General features: G+C 36.4%; 1 protein-coding gene across 1 annotated transcript; it reads left to right on the forward strand.

Moving 5' to 3' along the window:
* Positions 1 to 26,461, forward strand: UHMK1 (U2AF homology motif kinase 1). Its single transcript, XM_027099228.1, has 8 exons — positions 1 to 422; positions 1,752 to 2,044; positions 2,679 to 2,870; positions 4,773 to 4,867; positions 11,437 to 11,513; positions 11,664 to 11,762; positions 15,499 to 15,587; positions 19,333 to 26,461. Exons 1-8 carry the CDS (start codon positions 155 to 157, stop codon positions 19,477 to 19,479), a joined length of 1,260 nt encoding a protein of 419 aa, XP_026955029.1. The 5' UTR covers positions 1 to 154; the 3' UTR covers positions 19,480 to 26,461.
* The last annotated feature ends 379 nt before the right edge of the window (positions 26,462 to 26,840 follow it).

Raw genomic sequence — 26,840 nt, forward strand, 5'->3', positions numbered from 1 at the left:
GTCATGGCGGCCCGAGGTCCCGGCAGTCGGTGAGGCGGCTGCAGGCCCCTCCCTGCGGAGCCGCTGGTCCGGCGGGCGGGGATGTGACCGCGGGCCCTGCCGGCCTGCCCTGGGCGTCGCGTCAGCTCCGTGTCAGCGCCCTCAGTCCGCACCGATGGCGGGATCCGGCTGCGCGTGGGGCGCGGAGCCGCCGCGGTTTCTGGAAGCCTTCGGGCGGCTGTGGCAGGTACAGAGCCGCCTGGGTAGCGGCTCCTCGGCCTCGGTGTATCGTGTGCGCTGCTGCGGCACACCCGGCTCGCCCCCCGGCGCTCTGAAGCAGTTCTTACCGCCGGGCACCACCGGGGCTGCGGCCTCGGCCGCCGAGTACGGTTTCCGCAAAGAGAGGGCGGCGCTGGAGCAGTTGCAGGGTCACAGGAACATCGGTAATAGCCGCTGTCTCCCTTCTCGTCTTGCTCAGGTCCCAGTCCAGGCATGCACCCCCTCTTGCAGCCTGGCGTTCCGTCTTCCGTCTTTTAGACTGGACAAGTGGGTCTGGCCCTGTCCTTATCACCCGGTCCAGGGCCCTTTCCCGTCCCCCTTTCACTCTGCAATACGGTGGAGTTGGTGGTCTGCTTTGGCCGTAGTAGATGCTCAATAAATTCTGTTTTGATTCAGTTCTCGTTGGAGAATGCCGCACTTATTAGCACAGAGAATTATATTCTCTAGTGAAAAGAGGCATATCTTTACTAGATTGTCATGTCTTATACGGAAATGTTTTAATCTTTGCACACCAGTGAAAAATGGGAAATATTTCTAGTACTTGTGACGTCAATGCTAATAACCCGTATAGGTGTTACTTGATACATATTTAGTATGGATTTGGGAGAAATGACTCCCAAATTTTACATAGTAGTCCTTATGGAAGTGTGAAAATTATACATAAGCACTTTATACTTTTACCCAGGTAAGACCATGTTTCATGATTCAGATATTCGGAATGTAAAATATGTGATGGTTACTGATGATTGATGTATGAAAACAGTTTTCATTGTTACTGTACCAACAGAGAGCTTAAAATTAGTAACGGCTTTGGTTAATAAAGAAATGTCTTATTTCCTGGCAAGCATGATCCATATTTAATTTGAAGGTGACCTTTTAAATATTACCATTTGGAGAAGAATTTCTTAACACTAGTGTTGCTTTTTTAGTTTTTATTTTTTTTAATTTTTTAAGGGTTGCTAAATGGTGTACATAACCCAGGTATTTAAGATGGAAATTTTTTGCAGACCTAAGGAGTTGTTGAATCTTTACAAGATTAGGTTAAAATGTCATCTTGAAAGTCTCAATCTCTCCTTTTAATATTTAGATTATAGAGTGCTATTTTGGATCAAGAAACAGTCTTCAATTTTGATTTTGCGTGTTGTGACATTTGCCGTAAGAGTACTTAGTGTTTGGATTTTTCTTTTGATCATTTTTGCTTGGCACCCTAAGTGCCTATTCACCCATCCCTGAGTGCTTGGGAAACACAATTTGAATTATTGTGCCATGTTTAATATCTTTGAATAGTAATCCGCTGTTGAAAGTCGTCTCATTTTATTAAAATAAAGTAACCCAGTTGCCCAAAAATCTTACTCATGGGAAAACTAAATTACAGTGGCTTGCTTGCTCATCAAAGTTATCCTTATCTAAACTACCCCAAATTTGTATCTACTTTAATGGTCACTTACTCGGAGTCTGGTTTTTAAAGTATTATAATTCTTTTCTTTTTCTAGTGACTTTATATGGAGTCTTTACAATCCACTTCTCTCCAAATGTGCCATCACGCTGTCTGTTGCTTGAACTCCTGGATGTCAGTGTTTCGGAATTGCTTTTATATTCCAGTCACCAGGGTTGTTCCATGTGGATGATACAGCATTGTGCCAGAGATGTTCTAGAGGCCCTTGCTTTTCTTCATCATGAGGGTTATGTCCATGCAGACCTCAAACCACGTAATATATTGTGGAGTGCCGAGAATGAATGTTTTAAACTCATTGACTTTGGACTTAGCTTCAAAGAAGGCAATCAGGTAAGACATACTTTCTCTCCCCACCCCCTCAATGGTCTAAACAAAATATTTTTAAATAACAGAGGTGATTTAGTAGAGACTTAAGAGATATTTCTATGTAAAATACTGAAGTGCCTGGGGATGAAGCAAATAAGAATTTCATTGCCATAATCATTAAAAAGGGATATATGTTTGGGTCAGGTAGGGGGAGCTAGTACAAGAGGGCTGTGGAATTATTAAAAGTACTTTACCTACATAGAAGGCTTTTTTTTCTTTGAGCATTTGGTTAATTGCTGAATTACTGTTACTAGTGTCTTCAATGTTGGGACTCTGTCTAATGGCAGAACTCATGTGACAGTTCTGGCAAATGCTCCATTCTCCATGGTTTATCAGCTCTTTGCAGAGTGTCCTTATTTATCAGCAGTGTCTGACAGGCAAGAGAATATCTAAAGAAATGAGCAGTTGTATGGAAAGTGTACAGCTTGCCTTTGAGAAGTACCCAGTTAATGAACCAAAGCATTGTGGTAGCCAAGGACTCAAAATTTTGACATTCGGTTTGGCAGTGGCTCATTGCACTTTCAGAGAGGTAAATACACTGGTTGGATGGAAAGTGGGCAGTTTTTGATTGGTTACAACATTTACTCATCTTCTTTAGGATGTAAAGTACATTCAGACAGACGGGTATCGGGCTCCGGAAGCAGAACTGCAGAATTGCTTGGCCCAGGCTGGCCTGCAGAGTGATACAGAATGTACCTCAGCTGTTGATCTGTGGAGCCTAGGAATCATTTTACTGGAAATGTTCTCAGGAATGAAACTGAAACATACAGTCAGATCTCAGGAATGGAAGGTAAACTCTACCACTGTTTTGCTTTGGGGCCCTTAATCCCAATGTAAGTGTACTCAGTTTATAGTGATTCTCTTTGAAGACACTGATTGCTTCATCTCCTCCATATTCCTCTTACTGTATTCATGTTACCTTCAATGCCATTCCTCACTCCCATAGCTACAGATGTGCTAGTGAGCATTGCATGCTCACTGTTTTTAGCTGAGGCCTGGCGTGTCGTAAGTGCTTGAATGAATGCATTTCCCCAAAGAAGCAACAGTGATTTGTTTAGTAAGGTAGTATTATATTCTAAAATATTACTAATATAGTACTATTCTATGAGGATTGTTAGAATGGATATTGGTTATTCTTTTACAAATGAAAACTTGGAGGCACAGCTATGTAAAGCCACTAGCTCCAGATAGTGCAACTGGATGTTCTAGACCTGGGCCCCCAATTCTGTCCCTCCTACTCAGAAGTTCAGTGTTCTGTCCACAGTTCCACTCTGCTTCGTGTTTATTTGTATTCTATATGTGAACTATCCTGAGAAAGTGCTGCTAATAACATTGTTTCTTTGGGAACATGGGTTCTAAGTTCCAAACCTCTGACATAGGAATTAACCTTTCACATATTCATGAGTTAGGAATTAACTACATTATGTTTTCCAACATATTGGGGCTTTAATGTTGTGATGATATCAGTATCCTTTAGGTTAGAGGTTTGATAAACAGTACAATGTTTAGGAATTATTATTGGTTTTGACATTAAACAAGTATTTTTTTGAGCATCTAATGCATAGTGTATGGCCATTATACCATACAGAGTTTTATTTCTTTTAAACCCCTAGTCATCTATACCTGGTGAAGCAGTTCTTGGAATAAATACTTTAATAGCCTAGTGGGTGTACCTAATGCTTACTTTTGGCAAAAAAAGTACTGCCATGTGAGTAAAACCAGTATCATTCTTTATCATTAGTACTCCAAACAGTCCGGTCTTTCTCTAGTGCTAATATAGATAAACGGATCAATTTTCTACGTTTAGCTTTGACTAACTTTGAGCTCTTTGGACTATTTCTTCTTGAGCCAGAGCCAATCAGAACTAGATCACATTTGGGCATTTTTTTGGTGAAATTTAGAGGCATGATGTGTACTAAAGCATTCCCCATTATTTGTCTCCTAGATATAAGCATCATTATTCTGTATTTTATCACTTTCTATAGAGGCAAAATTGCCGAGTATGAACATAGGCTCTGAAGTTAAACCTCTAGGGTTTATATCTTCCCCCACCTCTAAGTTATTTATTTAGGTTTACTAAGCTATGGTTTACTTTCTGTAAAATGAGGATAACAGTGTTGAGGTTAAAAAAGAGATGATACCTAGTTCCTAGCATAGAGTGTGGCCTGTGGTATTAGGTGATGATGATGATATCGGGTCTTTTTACTCATGTACTCACTTCCACAGTACTCAGGGAGAAAATGTTATGTTCCACAAGGATTTAAGGTATGAATAATGTGACAGATGAAATTTTTAAATACTGTCCTGGTTTCTCTTTGATAGTTTATTTTATTTCTGTCTGAAAACCAATTGAAGACTCATCATGAAGACACTGACTCACCTAGCACACATTTACTTTCTCATTTTGCATTAAACTACATTTCTGTGTGGTTGCTTTGGTATTTGTTTCTTTATTCATTCATCTGGTAAGTCTTCATAGAGTGTCAGGTACTGAGAATGGAGAAAAGATGTTCCTCTTCTCGAGAAGTTTTATAATAATGTACCAATCTCCTTCATTAAGATTGTAAGCTCACAGAAGAGAGTGTTGTCTGTTGCATTTAATTTACCAAACCGTTCAGTGCTATGTGTCCAGTACTTAGTAAATACAGACTGAATTGAATAACCAAAGGAAGACTTTTCTCCGTCTTTTTAGGCAAACAGTTCTGCTATTATTGATCACATATTTGCCAGTAAAGCAGTGGTGAATGCCGCAATTCCAGCCTATCACCTAAGAGACCTTATCAAAAGGTATGTTACATGTACTTTAAGCTGGCTTTTTTTTCTGAATGGATTTATATTATTATTTCTGGTTTGCTTAATCATGTAGAACTTTTCCTTCCTTAGAATCAAAAATCTTTAGATATTCTATACAGTCTAGCTTCTAATAAGAAAGCAATCAAGTTGTTTACTAAATTTATTTTCAAAGGAGTGTTCTTTTTTCCTGGTGAGTACCAGGTATTAGGCTCTTCCTAGCAATTATTCAGTGGAAGATAGATGATGGATCACTGTACCTTGGGCCTTTCGTAGCTCTGACAGTTCTATATATGATAGAGAATAGGTGTTTATTAACTAAAGACTAAGTTTACTTTGGACTACCAAATAAAAGTTTCAAGTAAAGTAATTATATATTATACTTTAAATAATTACCATTGAAAACTCTGGGGACAGATACAGTGTTTTTTTATTTAATTTTTAAATTGTTTTTTAATATAAAAATAATTCCTGTCTTTAAAAATGTAGTGACATAAAATAGCCTTTCTTTGAATTGACAAAACATGATTTCTGACAAATGGTTTAATTAAAAGGATGTGTAACCCTATTCTTAAATTTTCTCCAAACTGGCTTTTAAAGCTTCATTAAAACTGCTCATTAGTCCACTCCTTCTACCCAGGAATGTTTGTTTCTCAGAGTGAACCTACGGCCATTCAGATTTGGTGGCAAGTTAGTCATGCCCTTATGATAGTCGTTGTCAAACGTATTTGAGAAAGCTGGTCCACGTGACTCCTGGGCCAGGTGTTGCTTTGCAGGGTGTTCTCATTAGCGGCAGTTATTGTAAGTGAAGGTGTCTGTTTTTATCTGGCATGATTGATTGTTTTATAAATCTTGGTGTCTAAGGAAATGACACTGCGGTTTTTGATCAGAGATAATTAAATTACACATGTGTATATAATGAAATGAGTCAGGCGGTCATGGAGCTTTTTGCTTAAAGTATACAGATGTAGTGTTTTGATTTCACCCAGTTTCCCCTAGTGGTAACATCTTATGAAACTAGTACAATATCAAAATCAGGAAATTGACATTATAGTCCATGGAACTCACATCTCACCAGTTTTTTGTTTTGTTTTGTTTTTTAACGCTTCAAATCATTTAATCCCAAATTATCAGTCATAGATACCAGTTTTTAAAGGATTAAAAAAAAAGACTACTCCCCTCAAAACATGTCCTACTACAGTAAGCAGTTCTGTAAGTTAAAAAAAAAAAAGTGTTTTAATAAAAGTGATAAATCATTCTATCTTTAGGATAGTTATATTCAACAAACCCACATATGCTTGATATCTGCATCTTACCTCCTAGAATCTCAAACTGTTTATTTTAGAAATAAAAACATGAGGAGAGGACAGTTCATTGTAAAATATGAAAAAGCAATGATTCAAGCATGTGAGTTTTTGCTTTATATTCCTAGCCAGAGCACAAATGACTGGATATTCTCATCAACACCAAGCTAAAAAAGAAACAAAAAACAAAACTGGAACCACCATGAAGACAACGCCACATTAAAATCTCTTTCTCTTGATACTTTCTGGCTTCCAGCTGACTGGATGAGTTTCTTCTGTAGTTGTATCATCCTCTCTGTACACTTTAATGGTTTTATCAGCTTCAGCTGTTAATAACCGACTTTCAGACTGATCAAAAGCACAAGCAAATATTCCTGACTCACTGTCCAAAGACCCAGGCTGCACTGCTGCATGAACTCTCTGGAAATTGTAGCCAGTTCTCCAGTCCCAAAGACGCATAGTGCCATTGTCAGCTTCACCAGTTTTACTTGCACTTATTTGTGTGTGTGTGTGTGTGTGTGTGTGTGTCTTACAAATTACAGTAGTGTTAAATAGCTGTCAGTGTCTGATTGATACTAGATATTAAATGTTGCATTTTATATTGAAAAGAGGCAGTGTAAAATTATATAACGGATTTTAGGATAGAAGTCAAATTATGTAATGGATTCTGGGATAGACTTAAAAGTCTAATTGACCTTGTTATTTAAGCTTGAGGGGTTTGGTTTTATTTTGTTTTTAATAATACTTTTTTTTCCCTTTTTTCTACAAGTAATACTAGATTTGGAAGCTATAGAAAATTGTGACAAGAAAAATAAAAATTATAAGCTCATTTTCTACTGTTACCACTTTGGTGTATTTCTTTTCAGTATTTTTCTTCATATTTTGCTGTGTATGCATGCAAATTATTTGAACTTTCTTTTTTTTTTTTTTGTAGACTGAAACATAGATACTGAAAACAAATGTGTAGCTTAGTGAATGCTTTGGAATACTCTTGTATCCACTGTATTCAGGTTGAGAATTAGAACTTTACCAGCTACTCCTGAAGTCCTCTACGTACCCTATCCCAATCTCAAGCCCCTTGTTCCTCCCTAAAAGTAACCGCTACCCTGACTTTCATGGTTATTACTTCCTTGTTTTCGTTATAGTTTTATTACCTAAGTGTGCATTCCTAAACACTATGGTTTAGTGTTGCCCTTCTATTAAAAAAAAACAAATCCCTTTTAAGTTTCATTTACTCTAAAAGGTCCCTTTCCATCTCCTACTCTCCCTGTTCCTTTGTTTATTTGTTGAACAGCCTGGGTTGTTGACTCAGTATAGTTGTCCACAGTCTGAATTTTACAGATTGTGTTATTGTAGTATAGTCTAGCATATTTCCCTATTTTCTGTAAATTGGTAGTTGTATATTTGTATCTAGAAGGTTTTTTTTTTCCAGACTGTAGATGGTATTCTGTTTTTTTATGTCAGCACATAATGTGGTCATCTCCATTTTATGTGTTAAGAACTGTTAATACTTAGTGCCTAGATCCATGACTTTGTTAGGGGTTGTAGAGTGGTGATGTTCTTATTATTGTCATTTTCTCTTCATTTAGTTAAGACGAAATAAATGCTTGATTCTCTTGACTTGTTTTCATAATGAATTGATTCCCTGTCATCTTCCAAAGCAGACCATCCCCTTTTTGAAAGGTCAAAGTATCATTATTAACTAGTGAATTTAAATATATTTGGTATATTTCAATCCATTGCAGTTCTTATCCTAATTGAAGCTGAAATTATCCCATCTTTGAGGAATGTGAGCCTCTGCAAGTTGGTTTTGGCAGACCTTATTATCTGTAATAGTTTCATTTTTATCTGGTGTGGTAAGATGTTCCTAGTTCAAAGTACACATTTCCTGCCCCAGACCTGGAAGTAGCATTTCTCCAAGAAGCCTGGTTTCTTTTAGTAGGAAATGGTATTTTAGAAACCACAGTCTGGGTATTAGGAATACTCACTGCTACTGGAGCGGTCATTGTTTCAAGGCCTATTAAGTGGACAGAGTTCATACCGATGTTTCCAATTTAAATTCAGAACCACAGTGTTTTTACTTCTTCTGTTTTACATCTCTTTCTCTTTTCTTTTATGTCAAGAATTCTGGTTCTTAAGGACAAAGAGAATGCCAGATTACAATATTTCATAATTACTCATTTGCTTCATTCCACATTACACTAAAACAGTCTCAATCATAGTGGTATAGTAAGATTACTGAAAACAGTTGTTTTTGCATATGCTTTTCCCATTCTTCCCTCATTTGAAAAAGTTATATCTGCATTGTCAAATTATATAGCTATTACATGCTATGCACTCTGTTTTCAAGCACTCACATTTAATCTCAGTTCTATGTGTAACTAGATATTTAATGTTCATCACTGATCCTTGTGTTGATGTCTCTCTAGTCATTTTAGTTTACTGAAGCTTGTTCTCTTGATCATAAGATTAATATTCTTTGAGTTCTTACATGTTTTTTTCTTTTTTTTTTTTTTTTCGGTACACGGGCCTCTCACCACCGTGGCCTCTCCCATTGCGGAGCACAGGCTCCGGACGTGCAGGCTCAGCGGCCATGGCTTATGGGCCCAGCCACTCCACGGCATGTGGGATCCTCCCAGACTGGGGTGCAAACCCGTGTCCCCTGCATTGGCAGGCGGATCCTCAACCACTGCGCCACTAGGGAAGCCCTAACATTTTTCTTTTAAATACTGTTTTATTTATTTGTTTTATTTATTTATTTTTGGCTACGTTGGGTCTTCGTTGCTGCACGTGGTCTTTCTCTAGTTGCGGAGAGCGGGGACTACTCATTGCAGTGGCTTCAGTTGTTGCGGAGCACAGGCTCTAGGCATGTGGGCTTCAGTAGTTGTGGCGCATGGGCTTAGTTGCTCTGCGACATGTGGGATCTTCCCGGACCAGGGATCGAACACGTGTCTCCTGCATTGGCAGATTCTCAGCCTCTGTGCCACCAGGGAAGTCCCTTGCATATTAATAATAGTTAAACTGTGCTTATTATACTTGAAAGTCTGTTTACCTGGGTATAAAAATCCTTAGCAGACACTTTTCTTGAGTGTCTTAAATTACAGTTGACCCTTGAACAACATGGGTTTGAACTGCAAGAGTCCATTTATACATGGATGTTTTACAGTAGTAAATAGTATGTTACTACATGATCTGCAGTTGGTTGAATCTGCAGCTGCAGTACCGCGGATACAGAGGAACTGTGAATATGGAGGGCCAGCTATAAGTTATATGGATTTTACACCGTGGGGAGGGGGCATGCCCCTAACCCTGGAGTTGTTCAATGGTCAACTGTACTCTGTTTTCTTCTAGCATATAGTGCTGCTGTTGAAAACAGCGTGTTGATGACACTCTGTCTTTGTATTAAAAGTCACTTGGGGCTTCGCTGGTGGTGCAGTGGTTGAGAGTCCGCCTGCCGATGCAGGGGACGCGGGTTCGTGCCCTGGTCCAGGAAGATCCCACATGCCGCGGAGCGGCTGGGCCTGTGAGCCATGGCCGCTGAGCCTGCGGGTCCGGAGACTGTGCTCTGCAACGGGAGAGGCCACAACAGTGAGAGGCCTGTGTACTGCAAAAAAAAAAAAAAAAGTCGCTTGGTCTTTTGGCCTAGATGCCCTGAGGATGTCATCATTTTCTTAAAAGTCTAGTGATTTTACCAGAATAATAGATTTTGATTTTTTAGGGTCTGTATTCTCAGGAAATATGTAGTTTCAGATCTTTTTGTTTGTTTTATGAAAGTATTCTTAAGTTAGTTCTTAGTATTTGTTCCCTCGCTTTGTTTTTTTCCTTCAGGCACTCCCATTATATATATTAGATTTTCTTTGACTCTACTCAGTATTATCACTTTTTCTTGAATCTTTTTTTATTTCATTTTTTTTATTTAAAATTTTTTTCTCCTTTCTGCCTTGTCTTTGAGACATTATCTCTTGTGTTTATTCATCCTTATGTCTCTTCTAGCTTAAGCTTATTTTATGAAATTATTTTTTCCTTTTGTTTCTCCTGAGTTCTGTTATCTGATGTTTGAAATTTTCTAATTTGATTTATGTTACTCTTTCATATCTTGTATCTTTGTAAAAAATGCCTTTAGCTCATTTGAAATGGTAGGTTATAGTGTTCACCTGTGTTGTGGTCATGTCTTTCTTGCATGCATTCGTTGTCTGAGGGCAGTTATTTTGCAGTTCTCTTTTCTTGCGTAGTAACTTTGTTATAATACTTTTCATGTGGTTCATTTTTATATGAAATACATTTTCCTAAACTTACAGAAGAAGGTGTACCTTTTCTAACTACACAGGGCTCCTTCCTCTGTTGTTTTGTGTAATTTTTTTTGAAAAAGTGGTTTTTTTCTTTTCCTGAGATCTCCTGGCTCTTCCCCTTCCCTGCTTTTTTCCTGGTGTCTTTGTCTCTTTCTCTCTCAATTTATTTACCCCATCAATGTGGATTCTCTTCCCAAGTTTTCTTTTCTTTGTAGGACTCTGCCCTGGAAGGGAGCTTCAGCTGGTTGGTTTTGAGAGGTTCTAGTGTCTAGATTACTTCAGCCCCCTCAGGTCTTACAGAGGACCCCTTGCATTCACTTGGAATTAGAATGTATAACCCCTGGTAGTTTCAGCTGCTTTTCTCAAATTGGCTAACTGTGCTTTCCAGTGAATACCTGTTGGTTCTTTGGGATTATTTTTTTCTCTGGTTCATCAGATTAACTGTTATTTTTGTCTGCTTCCTTCTACATACATGCCAATGTGGCGCAAGTCCTACTGCTATTGATGGTTTCTCCTAGCCTCTTGTATTTTGGAGTCTAGTGGGGTTACCTACTTTTGTTAGAGATGTTGTCCATAGATTTTTGATTTTGCTATCAAGTTGCTTTATTATTAGGGGGATTTGACAAGGCTCAAAAGTCATCTCACCTCTTTTTGTTTTTTTTTAATTGGATTACCCTAAATCTATGTCTAGCTGTTTTTCACTTAGTGTTACAGAGTGTGGATCACTTTCCCATGTTGTATTTATTAATCAAAAAGATTTTAAATTAAAATATATTATGTCTTAGGTATATATAATAATTTTTTGAACTATTTACTCGTAAATAGCATTTATTTTTTTGTAGATGAATGATTCAGTAAGTCATGCTAATATGATTAATGCTGTGGTGAACATTTAGACGTTTTTATTTTCTTTAATGGTTGCATTTTCAAAAGATTTGACAAAATTGTAAAGATACCTATTTTTGTGTTTTAGCATGCTTCATGATGATCCAAGCAGAAGAATTCCTGCTGAAATGGCATTGTGCAGCCCATTCTTTAGCATTCCTTTTGGTAAGTTGTATACATCTTTATTTTTTTCTTGGTTATTTTACAATCAAATGAGACATCAGAATTAATTTGTATTCCCAAGCTCCTTTGCCTGGTAGTCGTCAGTTTATTTGGGAGAGTTTACATTTAACCATGTTATAATGAATTTAACAGCCCCTCATATTGAAGATTTGGTGATGCTTCCTACTCCAGTGCTAAGACTGCTGAATGTGCTGGATGATGATTATCTTGAGAATGAAGAAGAATATGAAGGTCAGCGTTTCCTAAATTATATTTTAATGTGTCTTTCCTAACTGTGTGGAATAGTCATACCAATTCGTAAGGTTCTCATATTTTACAAATTTATATAGTGAGGGTATTGAACTATATGATCTCTAAAGTACTCTCACTTTTGATTCCTGCTATAGATTGAATATGTCCCCCACCAAATTCATATGACAAAGCCCTAATCCCCAATGTGATAGTATTTAGAGTTGGAGACTTTAGGAGGTAATAGGGTTAGATTAGGTCTTAAACGTGGGGTCCTCATGATGGACTTAATGCCCTTTAAAAAAGAAGAGACAGGAGAGGTGTCTCTCTCCTTCCTCTCTTTTTTTTTTTTCTGTCTCTGCCATGTGAGTATACAGCAAGAAGGCAGCTGTCTACACCAGGCAACAAATCTGTCTGTACCTTGATGTTGGAATTCCAGGCTTCAGAACTATGAGAAATAAATGTCTGTTGTTTAAGCCACTCAGTCTGTGGCATTTTGTTATAGCGGTTCGAGTACACTAAAACAGTTCCTAAGGTCCTTTCAACTCTTTTACATCTCATAGGTCTTTACAAAATTAATAAAGAAGGCTATCTTTCCCAGCAACTTCTTTCTCCCTGTCTATTCTAGTCCTGCTCTAATCTTTCACTTCTCCTTTTAGCTCTCTTGTTTTGCTTTTAATAATTCATTCACTCAAGACATATTTACTGAGTATATACTTGCCACTGTGGAATTATTTCCTGACTTTAGTGTGATAGGGGAGACAGTTATATAAACAATTATAGTTTTGATAAATCTGAAGGTAGGGTAATGTACTGAGACAGAGAGGAGGTGTATTTAACACAATCTGAGTGATGCATGAATGGGCATCTCTACAGAGGTAATATCTGAGCTCTGTTAGTAATTAGAATTGCTTGACTAAAAGTTGAGGTTGAGCTAAAAGTAGCTGAAAGACAGAGAGATGAGAGAAAGTGTGGCATGTTCAGAGAACAGCAAATTGTTTGGTATGGCTGTATCTTAGGATATTTATTGGGGAACAGTCAGTTAGAGCTAAAGAGGTAGCCAGAATACAGATATCTAATAGACTTGTTTGCTGTGTTTAAGAATTTGGACTTTAATCCCAGAGATAGTAATATTGGAATATAAACTACACAAGAGAACTTTGCATCAGGGGTAGAATAGTCCCTGGCTTCTGATAAGTACTCAATAAATATTTGTTCTTTGTTAAATGTAATAAAGAGCCATTAAAATTTAAACTAGGAGAGTGATATAGTCAAACTTGTGTTTAATAAGAGCGTTCTGGAAGCAGAGTGATGAATGGACTAAAAATCAGGACCAGGGGCTTCCCTGGTGGCGCAGTGGCTGAGAGTCCGCCTACTGATGCAGGGGACATGGGTTCACGCCCCGGTCCGGGAAGATCCCACATGCCACGGAGCGGCTAGGCCCGTGAGCCACAACTACTGAGCCTCCGCGTCCGGAGCCTGTGCTCCGCAACGGGAGAGGCCACAACAGTGAGAGGCCCGTGTACCGCAAAAAAAAAAAAAAAAAAGCAGGACCAAACATAAAAATATTAATTGCTTAGTATTAAACATTTTCTTTGTGGAAAATTAAACCATTACAGATGAAGCTAATTTTACCATACTGTCTCTTGTAAGGGTAAATCAGCTCCATATAGTTATCTGACAAATGAAACAAACATAATTTCTTTGAATCTGTGACAGTTGTAGGAATCTCCAGTCTCTACTTTTTAGGATGCCTTTTTATCTGAAAGAATAGTCTTGCCCTCAGCATTGTTTTAATCAGGTCCTTATGGTACAGTAGTTCTAAATAATCTCGACATCTAATTCAAATTACTACTTAAGTCCTTTTTTTTTTTTTGGTATGCGGGCCTCTCACTGTTGTGGCCTCTCCCGTTGCGGAGCACAGGCTCCGGACACGCAGGCTCAGCGGCCATGGCTCACAGGCCCAGCCGCTCCGTGGCATGTGGGATCCTCCTGGACTGGGGCACGAACCCGTGTCCCCTGAATCGGCAGGCGAACTCTCTACCACTGCGCCACCAGGGAAGCCCCACTACTTAAGTCTTTTAAGTCTGTCTACCTACTGTACTTAATTCTGTCTCCTCCTAATAATTTTTATTGCTGTAAAAGTCAAGCTTGGACTTCCTTGAATAAACGTTAGGGTAGACTATACTTACTCTTTCTGTGTATATTGCTATGCACCTTTTTTCTACTTCTAAATACATTGAGCATTGAAATGTTTAAATGTTGCTCTTAAATCTTACTGTTTAAGAGTCTTATGTGAACTAAAGTGCAACAGACTATATAGTACCATTAAATGCCTTGTTAGTTCTAATTAGCAAGGTCATCTTCAAATAACACTAGTTTTAGGTAAGTTTGCCTTGCTAGAAATCATAAGTGTTAGGACAGCTGTCTTGTAATCTTGATGGTGGTGGGGAAGAAGTTAGATTCAGACCTTCCACTTTAGACCAAAATAAATTGCAAATCATGTACAGGTTAGAGTTTAAAGCAAAACAAAGAAGGGAGGGAGTAAAACAGGGAAAAAAGAAAAAGAAAGGAGAAAAGGAAGGAAGGATGGAAGAAGGGCAGGCAGGAAGGAGAGAATAAAGGAAAAAAAGTTGAACTAAAAAATCATGGGAGATTAAAAATATATATATTCTTGGAGTGGGGAAGGCCTTTTACTAGTCTGGCACAAAACTCCGAAGAGGTAAAATTTTAATTCAACAAATTTTACCTTGCATAAACCACCAAAGACAAAATATTTACAGCTCCTATCACAGAAAGAACCCCTATAAATCAAGCCAGTAGATAATGGGTAGAGGATACAAATAGACAATTTATATGAAAGGATGTACAATATATCTCACACACATATTTCATTCTCATTTATTGAAATGTTAATACCATACTATGATATCTTTGTTACCTATTACATTGACAGTGAAGAAAATATATGAAAACCCTCCTGTGAGTGAGGTACAGGAAAACATATTCTCATACATCCCTGGAGAGAGTTTAAGTTGGTGAACCTTTATGAAAGGCAAATTGGTAACTCTAACAATTACAAATTCATATCAATTTTGACCTAGCAATTCCATTTCTAGAAAGTTAATTTAGAAATACACAAGTGAAATGAGATAATGTACAAGTTTATCTATTGCAATATTGTTTATAATGGCAAAAAGCTTGGGAATAGTTTAATTATTCAGCAGTAGGACACATTAGAGAGTTTATCAACCATGTATAGAGTGAAATACTACACAGCCATAAAAACAAATGAAAAAATTTCATGTAATGATATTGAAAGATCTAAAAATGTAATGTTAATTTTAAAAAAGCAAGATTGGAACTTTTTACTTAAAGCATATATGATCATGTTTGCTTGTATAAGCTTATAAGATTTATGGAAGGATACAGAAGAAACTGATAATGTTTATTGTCTTTAGGGAGAGGAACAGAATGACATTTTGGAAAGTGGGAAGGAGACTATTTTTTTGGATTTCGAGTCACTTGAATGTATTAACTATTCAAAAAGAATTAAAATATAAAAAGAATTATTAAATGCATTGAATTTCTATTGTTCTTAACTTAAGCTTAATTTTAGAAGTTATATAAAATGACCTCATTACTTAGATATGGATTCCTGAATTCTTTAATTTAAAATATGAAAATAATGAATGCTCATTAATTACATCTGATTACTGTTGTGTTTATTAATAACCAGATGTTGTAGAAGATGTAAAAGAGGAGTGTCAAAAATATGGACCAGTGGTATCTCTGCTTGTTCCAAAAGAAAATCCTGGCAGAGGACAAGTAAGTGAATATTTTCATAATTCCAGAATGATTCAGAGGTTATTAAAATCCTGTACAAAATGTTTTAATTTTGTAGAAAGATGTACACAGAATGTTGCTAGGGATTATGAATTTTGCATTATGGCTGTTTTTATTTTCTTGTACTTTTCACTTTTTCCAAAAGTTCTATAATATGCATGTACTTTTTTATCTGTTAAAATTTGTTTTTTTAAAATATTAACCTACTTTTAAGCCATTATATACAGGCCAGCTGAATCATATGCTAATTTAGGTCAGGGTCAGCTACAGAAATATTTGGCCCAATTTTGTTCTAATTAAGTATAGTTAGGAAACCATTTAGGTTAGATTCTGATTGTAATAGAATTATCAGTGATAATTTAAACAACAAAAATACACTGGACTGAGAATCCTGAAAGCTGAGTTCCAGTTTCAACTTGACTAGTTTTGTGATGAACCATAGTTTTTTCATCTATAAAATGTATAGGCTAAAACTATGATCACAGTTTCTAAAGAAAACTCTGTATCCTAAATTAAATCTTTCTTTTATCTGTAGTTTTTTTTTATTTTTCAGAAAACAGAATATTTTTTACTCTAAGTGTTTCTCAACCTCAACACCACTAACATTGAGCTGGATAATTCTTTGTTGGGGGAGCTGTCATGTACATTATAGGATGTTTAGCAGCATTCCTGGCCTCTACTCTCTAGATGCCCTCCCTCTACCCTCCTCCTCAGTTGTGACATCAAAAATGTCTCTAGACAGTGCCAAATGTCCCCTGGTGGGTGAAATCACTTCTGGTTGTAGATTTTGTTTTTCATGGTTCAATATTATGAAAATTCTTGGCAACTGAAAAAAAAAAAACAAAAGAAATCTCACTCTAGTCTTAGTGAAAAGTTATTGCCAGTCTAGTAATAACGGCGCTTACCTCATTCAGTGTCAGGAACATACTGAATACATCATTGCTGCTTATTTATTCAACCAGTATTTATTGAGCATCTGTTATTTTCTAGGCACTGGGATAGAACAGTGATCAAAACATAAAAGAATATATAGTGAAAAGTGCTATGGGGAAAAAGAGATTGGAGAAGAGATTTAAAGAGTGCTGTGGAGGGGTGGATTGCAGTTTTAAATAGGCAGGTGAGGAAGCACTAGTGGATTACACTTGAGTCAAAATTTGAAGGAGGTAAGGAAGAGAATTTCAGCAAAGAGAACAGCAAGTTCCAAGGCCCTGAGTATGCCTGGTAGGTTTGAGGAGGTCAGTGTGGCTATGCAGAGTGAGAAAAATGGGGAGTAGTGGGAGATTAGATCAAGGAAGTATGGGAGTGTAAGGGACAAATCAAGTAGAGTGAGCCTTGTAGGCCTTTGAGATAACATTGGCTTTTACTCTGAATGAGAAGGGAAGGTATTGGAAGATTTTGAATTGAGGACTAATGTGATCTGACTCGATATTAATCTGAGTGGTCAAAATAGAATGGGAAACACAGCATAGAGAAACAGTGGGAGTATTTTCAGGGGGGAAGTATCCATCTTTAAGATGATATGAAAAAAATAAGTCTTTATGAGCAAGAAGACATTTGCTTTATCACCAAAAGAAATAAGAAGCTTCTACTGATATTCACTGGAGAGTGAAAGCAACTTTTGATAAACTCTTAGAATCACAGATTTAACTTCCTTGGGTTATTGAAAATGTCTGTTGCCTAGTTGGTAAAGCCAGTTTGACTATTTCAGTTCAAATTAACATGTTATTTTTTTTAAGGAATATTAAAAAAATACTGGAAAGTAGACTATGGGATGCATCTTACAATTATAAAAGTGGTCAAGATTAAAATGATAGAACTCTAATATAATTATTTAATTACATAGTAAGTTATAAAATATGTTTCCTCTTTATTTAGTTCAGAATTATATAATGTGTAAAATTATAGGTTATCTATGAAGCAAGGAATCTGATAGAAAGCTTGGTATTCCTTCTATAATTGCATGTCTACTCATTTATTGAACTTTGGTGTATGGATTTTGGAGTAATTATGAATCAATTTTAAAAAGTCAGAAAGAGCTTCATTTTTCTCACTGGACATCATGTAATCTTCCTTTTGTATTTAGTGAAAAAGTATGTATTGCTAGAAACTACAGCTAAGCACATTTTTTTTGGTAAGAAAAGGAGATATAAAATATTAAGTATATCTAAGGTGAAAAGATGAGCATCAATTTTTAGCGCTGGATGGTCTCTACTTTGTGTTCAAGAGTAATGCATAGCTTAAAATGTCATAGAATGGAAGAGACAAAATCAGTTCTACCTGTCCATTTTACAATAAATATGAATTCAGAAAATCCCATCACAGGCCAAAATATCCTAGGTCTAATGTCACACATCATCCTTAACAGAAATATTTGCATGAGACAGGGAGTGACCAGTCATAGGCAGGGCATGGAGCTTTGTTTATCAGTGAAGAAACAGTCCATTAAAAAAAGTACTGTATTTGAAATTGCTTCTTTTTATGCCCTGAAGGTTTTTATGCCATTTGGTAATAACTTTGCTTCGTCAGCTGGGAAAAGGGCTCCTATGAAAGGGGAAATGAAAAGGAATAACCTGCCTGAACTTCTAGGTAGATCCAGTTTTAGGAAAAGGTACAAATGAAAGTTAAGAATTTGGAAGTTGATGTCCTTAAAACTGTCTATTCTTGCTTCCACTTTGAAAGTCTCTGAGTGTCCTAGGATGCCCGCACCTCAGTTTGAAGAATACATATATATATATATTCATATATATATATATATATTTTTTTTTTTTTTTTTTTTTTTTTTTTTTTGCGGTACGCGGGCCTCTCACCGTTGTGACCTCTCCCGTTGTGGAGCACAGGCTCCGGACGCGCAGGCTCAGCGGCCATGGCTCATGGGCCCAGCCGCTCTGCGGCATGTGGGATCTTCCTGGACCGGGGCACGAACCCGCGTCCCCTGCATTGGCAGGCGAACTCTCAACCACTGCGCCACCGGTGAAGCCCTGAGAATATCGATGTAACAAATGAGGCATACAACTGAGGAGGGAAGGCAGTTCTTTTCCTGGCTCACGTATTTACGGGTAACTGAGGACAAGTCATTTCAAGTCACGTCGCCTCCCTGTAACTTTTGCTTTAGATCATCAGAAAGAACTAATAAATTATTATGCTATTTCGTTTACCTATGGGAAAGGAAATTACCTAGTTTTAAACCTCTTCCTTGCTATAGTTGTGGCTTCTGCAAATCTTCTTTGAGACACTGTCAAAATGTCATTGTTCTCTGGGCTGTTCAGCCCTGTCTTCAGCAAATGTCTAGCACTATTCAGCACTCTTTTATGAAACTGACAAAAGGATGTATGTTTTGATGGAATTTTTCAGAATTGAAATGAGTTCTAAGGAAGTATTCTAAACTTTGCTGTTCAAAAATGTGGTCCCTGGACCAGCAGCATTGGCATCACCTGGAAGTCTGTTTAGAAATGCAGAGACTCAGGCCCCACCTTAGATCTACTGAAGTAGAATCTGCATTGTAACAAGGTCCCCAAGTGATTCATATATATATATATATATATATGTGTATGTATATATATGTGTGTGTATATATATATATGTATGTGTATATATATATGTGTGTGTGTGTATATATATATACACACACACACACGTATATATACACACACATTAAAGTTGGAGAAGCACTGTTCTAAAACAATGTTGATAAAAATGAAGTTACTTTGTTTTCTCTGTCCTCTTACAGGTCTTTGTTGAGTATGCAAATGCTGGTGATTCCAAAGCTGCTCAGAAATTACTGACTGGAAGGATGTTTGATGGGAAGTTTGTTGTGGCTACATTTTACCCACTGAGTGCCTACAAGAGGGGATATCTGTATCAAACTTTGCTTTAATCAGTAACCTAAGGACTATTTCCTGTTTCTCCTCTTCTGTTTCCTGGGTTATTGTATTCTACATCTGAATGCAGAAGTACCCCCTTATCATTTTAAGGGAATACTTTGTATATTTATTCCATCCTACCGACGTGTAGCCATTGCTCAAGCAGTGACTGCATTGCAGACATTTGGCACTGAGTAGGACAAGACCTCTCAGCTATACATTGAGGGGTTTTAGAGCATCCATGTGGGCAACCTATTTTTGTGCAGTAGGGCAAGTGCTGCTCTCCAGTACGTAACCTAAAAAGATATTAACTCTTTCATGTGATCATGAAGCAAGGATGAATAATATCATGTTGTAGTGAATATTATGAACAAATTTGTTAGAGTTGGTGACATCACTTACAGATTATTCCTTTAGGTTGTCAGAGGGGTCTTCCTTATTGATATCTGTAGTTGGCACTGGATGCTCTCAGTAATGTTAAGTAATTGTTAAGCAGCAATTCCCTACTGTGTTCTTAACACTGAGTTATGAATTTTTTTAAAGGAGTACTGTAGTACTGAATATTCCTTTAAAGAAACTGCAGTGAGCCTATCTACATTTTTTTTTAATTAAGGCTTTTAAAATAGGAAGCTAATGCTTGATCTTGCACAATTTTTATGTCCGGTATGTATGCTCGAGTGAGTGTGCAGGTGTGAAAGATTAGAGAAAATTTGAGTAGCTTTCTTTATAGTGTGAATCTTGTGAATTAATACAGTCTATGCCCATCTCCTCCCTACCTGTTTAATATCTGTAAGATTTAGGATACAAGTTTTTTGGGAGTCGGTCTGTCTGATAGAGTGAAATGAGAAAATAGTTCATTCCTGAGAGGCCCAGAACACACAAATCTAAACTGGGTTACATTGAAACTCTCTTAAAGTGAGAAAACTCTTGTAAAAGTTTTGGTACACATAAATTGCCCCTTTTTTCAGTCTGCTTTAGACCCTGCATTAGCTCATCTGTTTTGTACTGAATCTTCTAGGATCACTGTAAAATTTCTCAAGATAGAGTTCTGTCTACTATGATGAAAAATTGACTTGGGTCAGAAAGAAAGAATTAGTTGTTCAGCGAAGGGAAAAGGAAAAAAAATAGGCAAAGGGTGCATAGTCAAGGATTATTTGTTTCTTTCTTTCTCTCTCTCATCTCCCTCCCACTCCTTCTTTTCCTCTTCCCCCATTCTTTACCTCTATCCCTAGCTGAAGAGACGTTAGAGGAAAGCATCCTAGGTGGTCAGGTGATCTGACTTCTGATTACAAGGAAGTTAAGAAAGGTGTAGCTATAATAAGGTAGAAATAGAAAAGAAGAAAAACTTACGAAGAATTCTTAAAAAGATTCATAGCAATATAATGTGTCCCCCAGTAGAGGAAACTAGTATTCGTGAGTTCACGGGCACAGGTTGACTACATGGTTTCAGGAATTATAATTATGGATTCCTCCCACTTTACAGTAGATTGTCTTCAAAGGTTTAAATCTTAGGAAACCTTTATAAAGCACTGATTATACAAAAAAAGAAAGGTATACAGGTTATGAATTTTTTGTTTTCTTAACTAAATGAAAATTTTATTTATTTATTTATTTTCCTAAGGAAAAAGCTTTTATATCTTTCCCTGCTGGAAGCCTCCTCATATAGTCTTTCCTTGTGTGTGCCATGCAGGTTATTGAGAGCCCAATTAAGAATTTACGTCTCAGAGGATGAATTATTTTACCCTATTCAGACAATTACCATTTGATATTTTAGTTAGTCACAGTTACCTAATTATTCAGGACTCTCCTTAATATTTGTTATGAAGCCAAATTCGGTATAATGAATTGCCAAAAGATCTGTGGCGTGGCGCCCAAGGGAGAACTGTAGAGTAAGCTTCTAATATGTGCCCTTAGAAGGAAGAGCTATTATTTTTCATTTCGGCCTTTTCAGAGGTTGATTAGCTGGTTTGGTTTCAAATAAAAATTCAAGAGAGTATTGTGGAGACCAAAGCTTTCCTAAAACATAACCGTTTGGATGGTAGCAGCTTCCATGGTGATTAAAAACACCAGGTCTTTCCATACATACTGATGAACACAGAATGCAAATGAATTCATTTTAAGGGCAAGTATTCTAGGTTAGCACATATACCTTTCTCATTCTCCCTCCCCCGACTACCACCAAAAAGAAAAATCCTTACAAATAAACTGCAGGTAGGCTTCTAAGCTTAATGTTGCAGTATGCTGCTAACATCTTGATGCTGAATTTCACAGCATTCTTTGATCGTCTTCTTATTGCTGATGTATTCATGCGTATATGTAGTGTTTAACACTGTAGAATTTTATTATAGAAGATGCTAACTAGATTTTAAGGGAGCTGAGGGAATAATTGATAAGCCTAAGTAACCATGCATCGAATTAAATATTTTATATTTAAGCCACAAAATTGAATGGAGGTGCCTCCTTTGATTTAAATTGTTATTTTATAGCTCTTAGCCCATTACTACCAAAGATGACATTTGCAGATTCTCCCTCCCTCTTCTGATATTATAAGAAGTTTAATCTTGTTATCTTTTTTAAACCTGAACCAAATATTGAATGATGCAATTTTCATGATCCTTTAGGATGAAATATATACACAGAGATTTTGATTCCTTGAAGTTTTAAAGACAGAAATTTTCTTTTTGAGAGGTAGGGTAAACATGTGAGGGTTCATGTCACTTAACCCCTACCATTTTGGGAAAATTTTATCTCAGGTAGTTTTTCTTTCCCTAAATTAATGTCTGTGCTTCCTTCCCTCTTGCCTTCCAGTTTCTTCCTTATTTCATGGTATTTTCATGGTACATTTTTGTCCCAGAAAAGGCATGTAAATTGATAATTCTATAGGAAATCTTTGGTTCTTTGGAAACATATTTGGAGGAGGTCGCTAGTTGGCTGCTTTCAAAACTTTAATGCTGTATTTAGAGAAGAATAAGTAGAGTTGGACACCTCAGTGAAAGATAGCACTGCTAAAAGAAACTATTTGCTGCATTTTAAAGGAGTAACAAAATGAGCCTCTTACAATAAGAGATTGCATTTATTATTACTGAATGTCTTCCTTGTTTTGTGGCCATCAGTATAGAAACTCTTCAGAGAAAAATTCCCTCTCTGCTATTCCTTGAGCCAATACTAGGCTTCTTTTAGAACAAAACCATAAATATAGTTTTACTCATCCTTCTCCCTGTTTTCATTGAGACAAGTATTGCCTTCTTTTTGGTATTCCAGCTGCTAAGTAAAGAGGGCTGAGCTATGTTAAATTAACCTTTTTAAAAAATCTCTCAATTCTTATTTAACTTGCCTTCTAGATTCATATTGCTTGTACTTATATTTTAACCTTTGAACAAATTTATTATAAGGAATGCTGCCAGAAAGAGTGCTGCCATGTAAAGGAAGTTGAAGAAACTATGAGCATAAGGTTTGTTTCTGTCTTAGTACACTGGGCTTTCACCCTGGTAAGGGAATCAGTTACCTTTATGGAATAAATTATAGTCAGAGTTACAATACTCAGATGCTGTTTTATGGCTCACTTGAGTTATTTCTCAAATGCAGGTAACTGGCATTTTGGCATCATTATCTTTTTAGACTTATATTCTGACCTTATAAAATTAGGCCTATCTTACCTAATTTCTACTATTATACTTGGCAGCATGACATTTTATTTTTTATAGTTTAATGAAAATCAGCACCATAGTAACTGATGATAAGTATGATAACATAGTTACTGGGTGAGGGAGTGAGGGAGACACTCAGTAACCACGTGTTTTACCTGGACTTTTATGCAAAGGTACGTGCTAGGTGGCTTTATTCAGATAAGTGTAGAGATGGAATTGCATCATGACTTTTAGTCTGGTGGATGTGTAGACAGTCAAAGATTTAAGCAAGTGCCTTGTGTTTCCTGGAAAATATTAAAACTCATTTGGGTGAAAGCTTCCCAAATGATGATAATTATTGCTCCTTTGCCTTTTCCTTGGAATAACTTTTGGATTGAGTCACTTAATATAAAACTCCAAAATTGCCTGGGTTTGCCTTTTTTTATATGTGTAAAACTATTCATATTTGATTTTTTCCCCCCAATATTACATATAATGGAAAGCCAGAGTTATCTGGCAGAATCAAATTCTTCCTTGGATCTAGTTCCATTTTTAATATTAGGTTCCTTCTTCAAATCTTATTACTCTAGCTCTGATAAAATTTATTTATTTCTTGTCAAGTGTGGTCACAATACAGACCAGCCTTTGGTCACAATTAGCTCAAAAGAATTTCCATTTCTTCTTAAGGTGCTCAATAAATCACCTTTACTTTGAGATGTTAGCCTTTTCAGGTTAGTATTACTTTCTGGCTTTCTCAATGAATATAAGACTGTTGAATCTCTATGATATGGAATTCATCTGAGCCTCTTATGGTATATTTGGGTAAGTTATATTTTCTTAGTTATAGAGGAACATGGATGTTTTAGTTTTTGAAGTACCCCAAATTTTAAAGATTTTGTTTTGTGTTAGGTTAGCTGCTTCTCTACCTGACACCACAGGGTGTATCATGTTTGTTATCTTAGCCACCTCCCCTTCTCCAGTGTCTTTCACTGCTTTTTAAATTCACACAGTGAATGACCAATAGATTTACACACTGACATGCAACTGACAAGTACTTATGGATATTTAAGAAGGTAAACAATTTTAACTGTTTTTCCTGCAATTTTATAGGAGAAATGGGCTGTAAAAGAAATATCTATAAACCAGAGAGCATTTAGGAAATTGTTTATTTTATAGGTAGTCATGAAGGTGATCTTCAGGATATCAGATGTATAGTTTACACAATCTTTGTTCTCCTGATATGAAGTTTTTATTCATTTTCCTACAACTCAGCACTTTTGTTGTCCCTTATACTGTTTAGAACGATTGTTTTATTTGCTTTATTTGTGCTTTTCAGAGAGTTGTCATAATCATGGCAGTTATGTTTGTGACACCATAAATGCTGGAATTCATGGGAAATCTATCAAATGATTGCCTGAGTGTTATTTCCCTGAGTAGCTGTCACAATATCCTAAAGAAAATTGATTTTGTTTTTGAAAGTCATGTATGTTTTATGACCTAGCTTTGTGGTATTTTAATTTAAAAGCAAAGAGAAGCTTTGTGTCTTATTTTGCCTTATATGACTGTTGATCCTTGTTGTGTTGTGCAGAAAAGAGCTTCTTTTGCTATACTACCTTGTATAATGAAAATAAGTCACATTCTGAAGAAAAAAAACCCCAAAACTGGAATTGTCAAAATTTTTGTTCCTTTTTGGGAAACCCTTATGTAAACATCAGAGCTATTTGTTATCATAAACTCTTGATTGTCAGCAAGAGAATTATTCATAGTCACTTCTATCCCAGGGTGGAATTGCCTTCCCCTTCTAAGCTCTCTCCTTAATAGTATTCGTGATGTCAGGAGAGTGAGTGTGTAAAAGCAAATGTAGTGAGGTGTTCCAAATCACACATCCAAAATCATGCATTTGTGGTCTAAGAAGTCTTTTCAGTTATTTGAATTATCTATAGCTGTGTTATTTTATTAGCATGAGTTGTCAGAAGTCTGCCAAATTTAAGAGTTAAGAAGAGAAAGGTAAGTAATAAAAATAGATGAGGGGAGGAAAATAGCTTCCTTATTGGTGTTATTAATTGTTCATATAGTTTATGACCTAAAAATGATATTTATTTTTAAAAATCCAGGTTTGGTACCTGTAACATAGAAATGTTGCTGTTTCTACACATTCCTCATCATTGTTTCCCCAGAAAATTATTTTAAGAGTGTATGAGATCAGACTAAATATCCATATTCAGTTTGGTCTAATTTTTTAAAATACATATTTAAGTTAAACTCCATCTTTTGTGTATTTGGTATATATCAACACTTATGCAAATCAAGGATCAGAAAGAAACGGGATTAGCCATCTCCTTATTTCCCTTTGCACAGTGGGTACAGTGGGTGGCATTAGTATGCACTAGCTGCAGTGTTATAGCACCTTATGAAGTAAATAGTGTTTATTATAATAAAAAAAAAGTTAAGCTGCATCTCTGTAGAATATTTACTTTGCAGAGTGTAAAGCTGTCATATCTTTTTCCAGTAGGATTTAACTCCTTCATTCTTAATTTTTTTGAAAAAAAAAATCTTCAGTAATTTAACATTCCTTTATATCCTCTTAACAGTGGCAAATCTGGGGTAGAAGGGATTTTTTTTTCCCCCAAAGGGCTCCATCTTTGTTATCTTTTGGTCACTCTTTGAAATCCAGTTATGATTAATAGATTTTTAACAGTTTATGGCTTCCCATATCAGCACTGGAGTGTCTGGTTGTGAATATTAAAACCTACTACTATTTTCCCTCAATAACATGTAATTGCTATGTTTTTGATTAGAAGGTATGGTTAGAAAAAATGTGAACGATCACTTAAACCAAAGCCAGTTATAAGGAGTATTCTCTCCTGTTGGTTTACCTTCACCTCAGAACTACAAGAATATTACAGTACATAGTGCATAGTTGTCTGTAACATTTCTACCAGTTGTTTCAATAGCGTATTGGTCTTGGCATTTCTTGGCACTATGGTTCTCTGTTCTTGGTGATGTCTTACTATTTTGTGATTTTTTTTTTTTTTAATAACTAAGTGGGACTATAAATGTAGATGTGTATCAGTACCAAGAAGTTCTTTTCTCAAATCCCTATATTTCTGATTTCAAGTCTTTTAAACCTGTTTTTTCTTGCTGAGTAGCAAAGAACTTTTATTTTCCACTTTCCTATATACCTAAAAAGTATGGACACTGCGTTTCAATTAATTGTACTGCATATAGTTTTTTGCTGCAAACGTTATCTGTAAACACAATTGCCTTGTTCAGTTTTGTTGTAAACTGACTTACCATAAGATGCACTGTTGATACGCTTTCTGATGTGTGTTTGTTTGATAAGGGTGATAAAATAAAGCTTAAAAATAAAGGAATTGCTTTTTTATTTCAAATATTTCTGTATTTAGTATAAATATTCAAGTTTAGATAACAGGTAAGTATACTTATTTTACGATTTCATTTTTACTGAGAGCTACCATTGAAAAATTTCCATGTAGCTTCATTCATTCATTTCTAAAGAATGTGATTTTTCATCTTTGAAAATAGTACATCAAACTGACAATACTGAAACATATTTTTTTTTTTGGAATAAATGTTCTTGATAATTTAGAAACAGCCTTGTTTCAGGAAAAGAACCAAAATTCATAGTTGGGAGACTTGTGTTCTAATCTTGGTTCTTTTATCAAGTTGGATGACTTTAATCAAGTGACTTGATTTCTGACAACAGTGTGAGATAGTAGGTTCAGCCA

This window comes from Aethalodelphis obliquidens, unplaced genomic scaffold (assembly GCF_003676395.1).
Source record: "Aethalodelphis obliquidens isolate GAN/ISIS:26980383/991018 unplaced genomic scaffold, ASM367639v1 scaffold130, whole genome shotgun sequence".
Classification (NCBI taxonomy): Eukaryota; Metazoa; Chordata; class Mammalia; order Artiodactyla; family Delphinidae; genus Aethalodelphis; species Aethalodelphis obliquidens.

What these genes read in the sequence shown, in the direction of transcription:
- UHMK1 (XM_027099228.1), top strand. Translation starts at nt 155, where the DNA reads ATGGCGGGATCCGGCTGCGCGTGGGGCGCGGAGCCGCCGCGGTTTCTG. An exon ending in GCAGGGTCACAGGAACATCG is followed by an intron (nt 423 to 1,751) that starts GTAATAGCCGCT and finishes TTCTTTTTCTAG; the next exon opens with TGACTTTATATGGAGTCTTT. An exon ending in GAATGAAGAAGAATATGAAG is followed by an intron (nt 11,763 to 15,498) that starts GTCAGCGTTTCC and finishes ATTAATAACCAG; the next exon opens with ATGTTGTAGAAGATGTAAAA.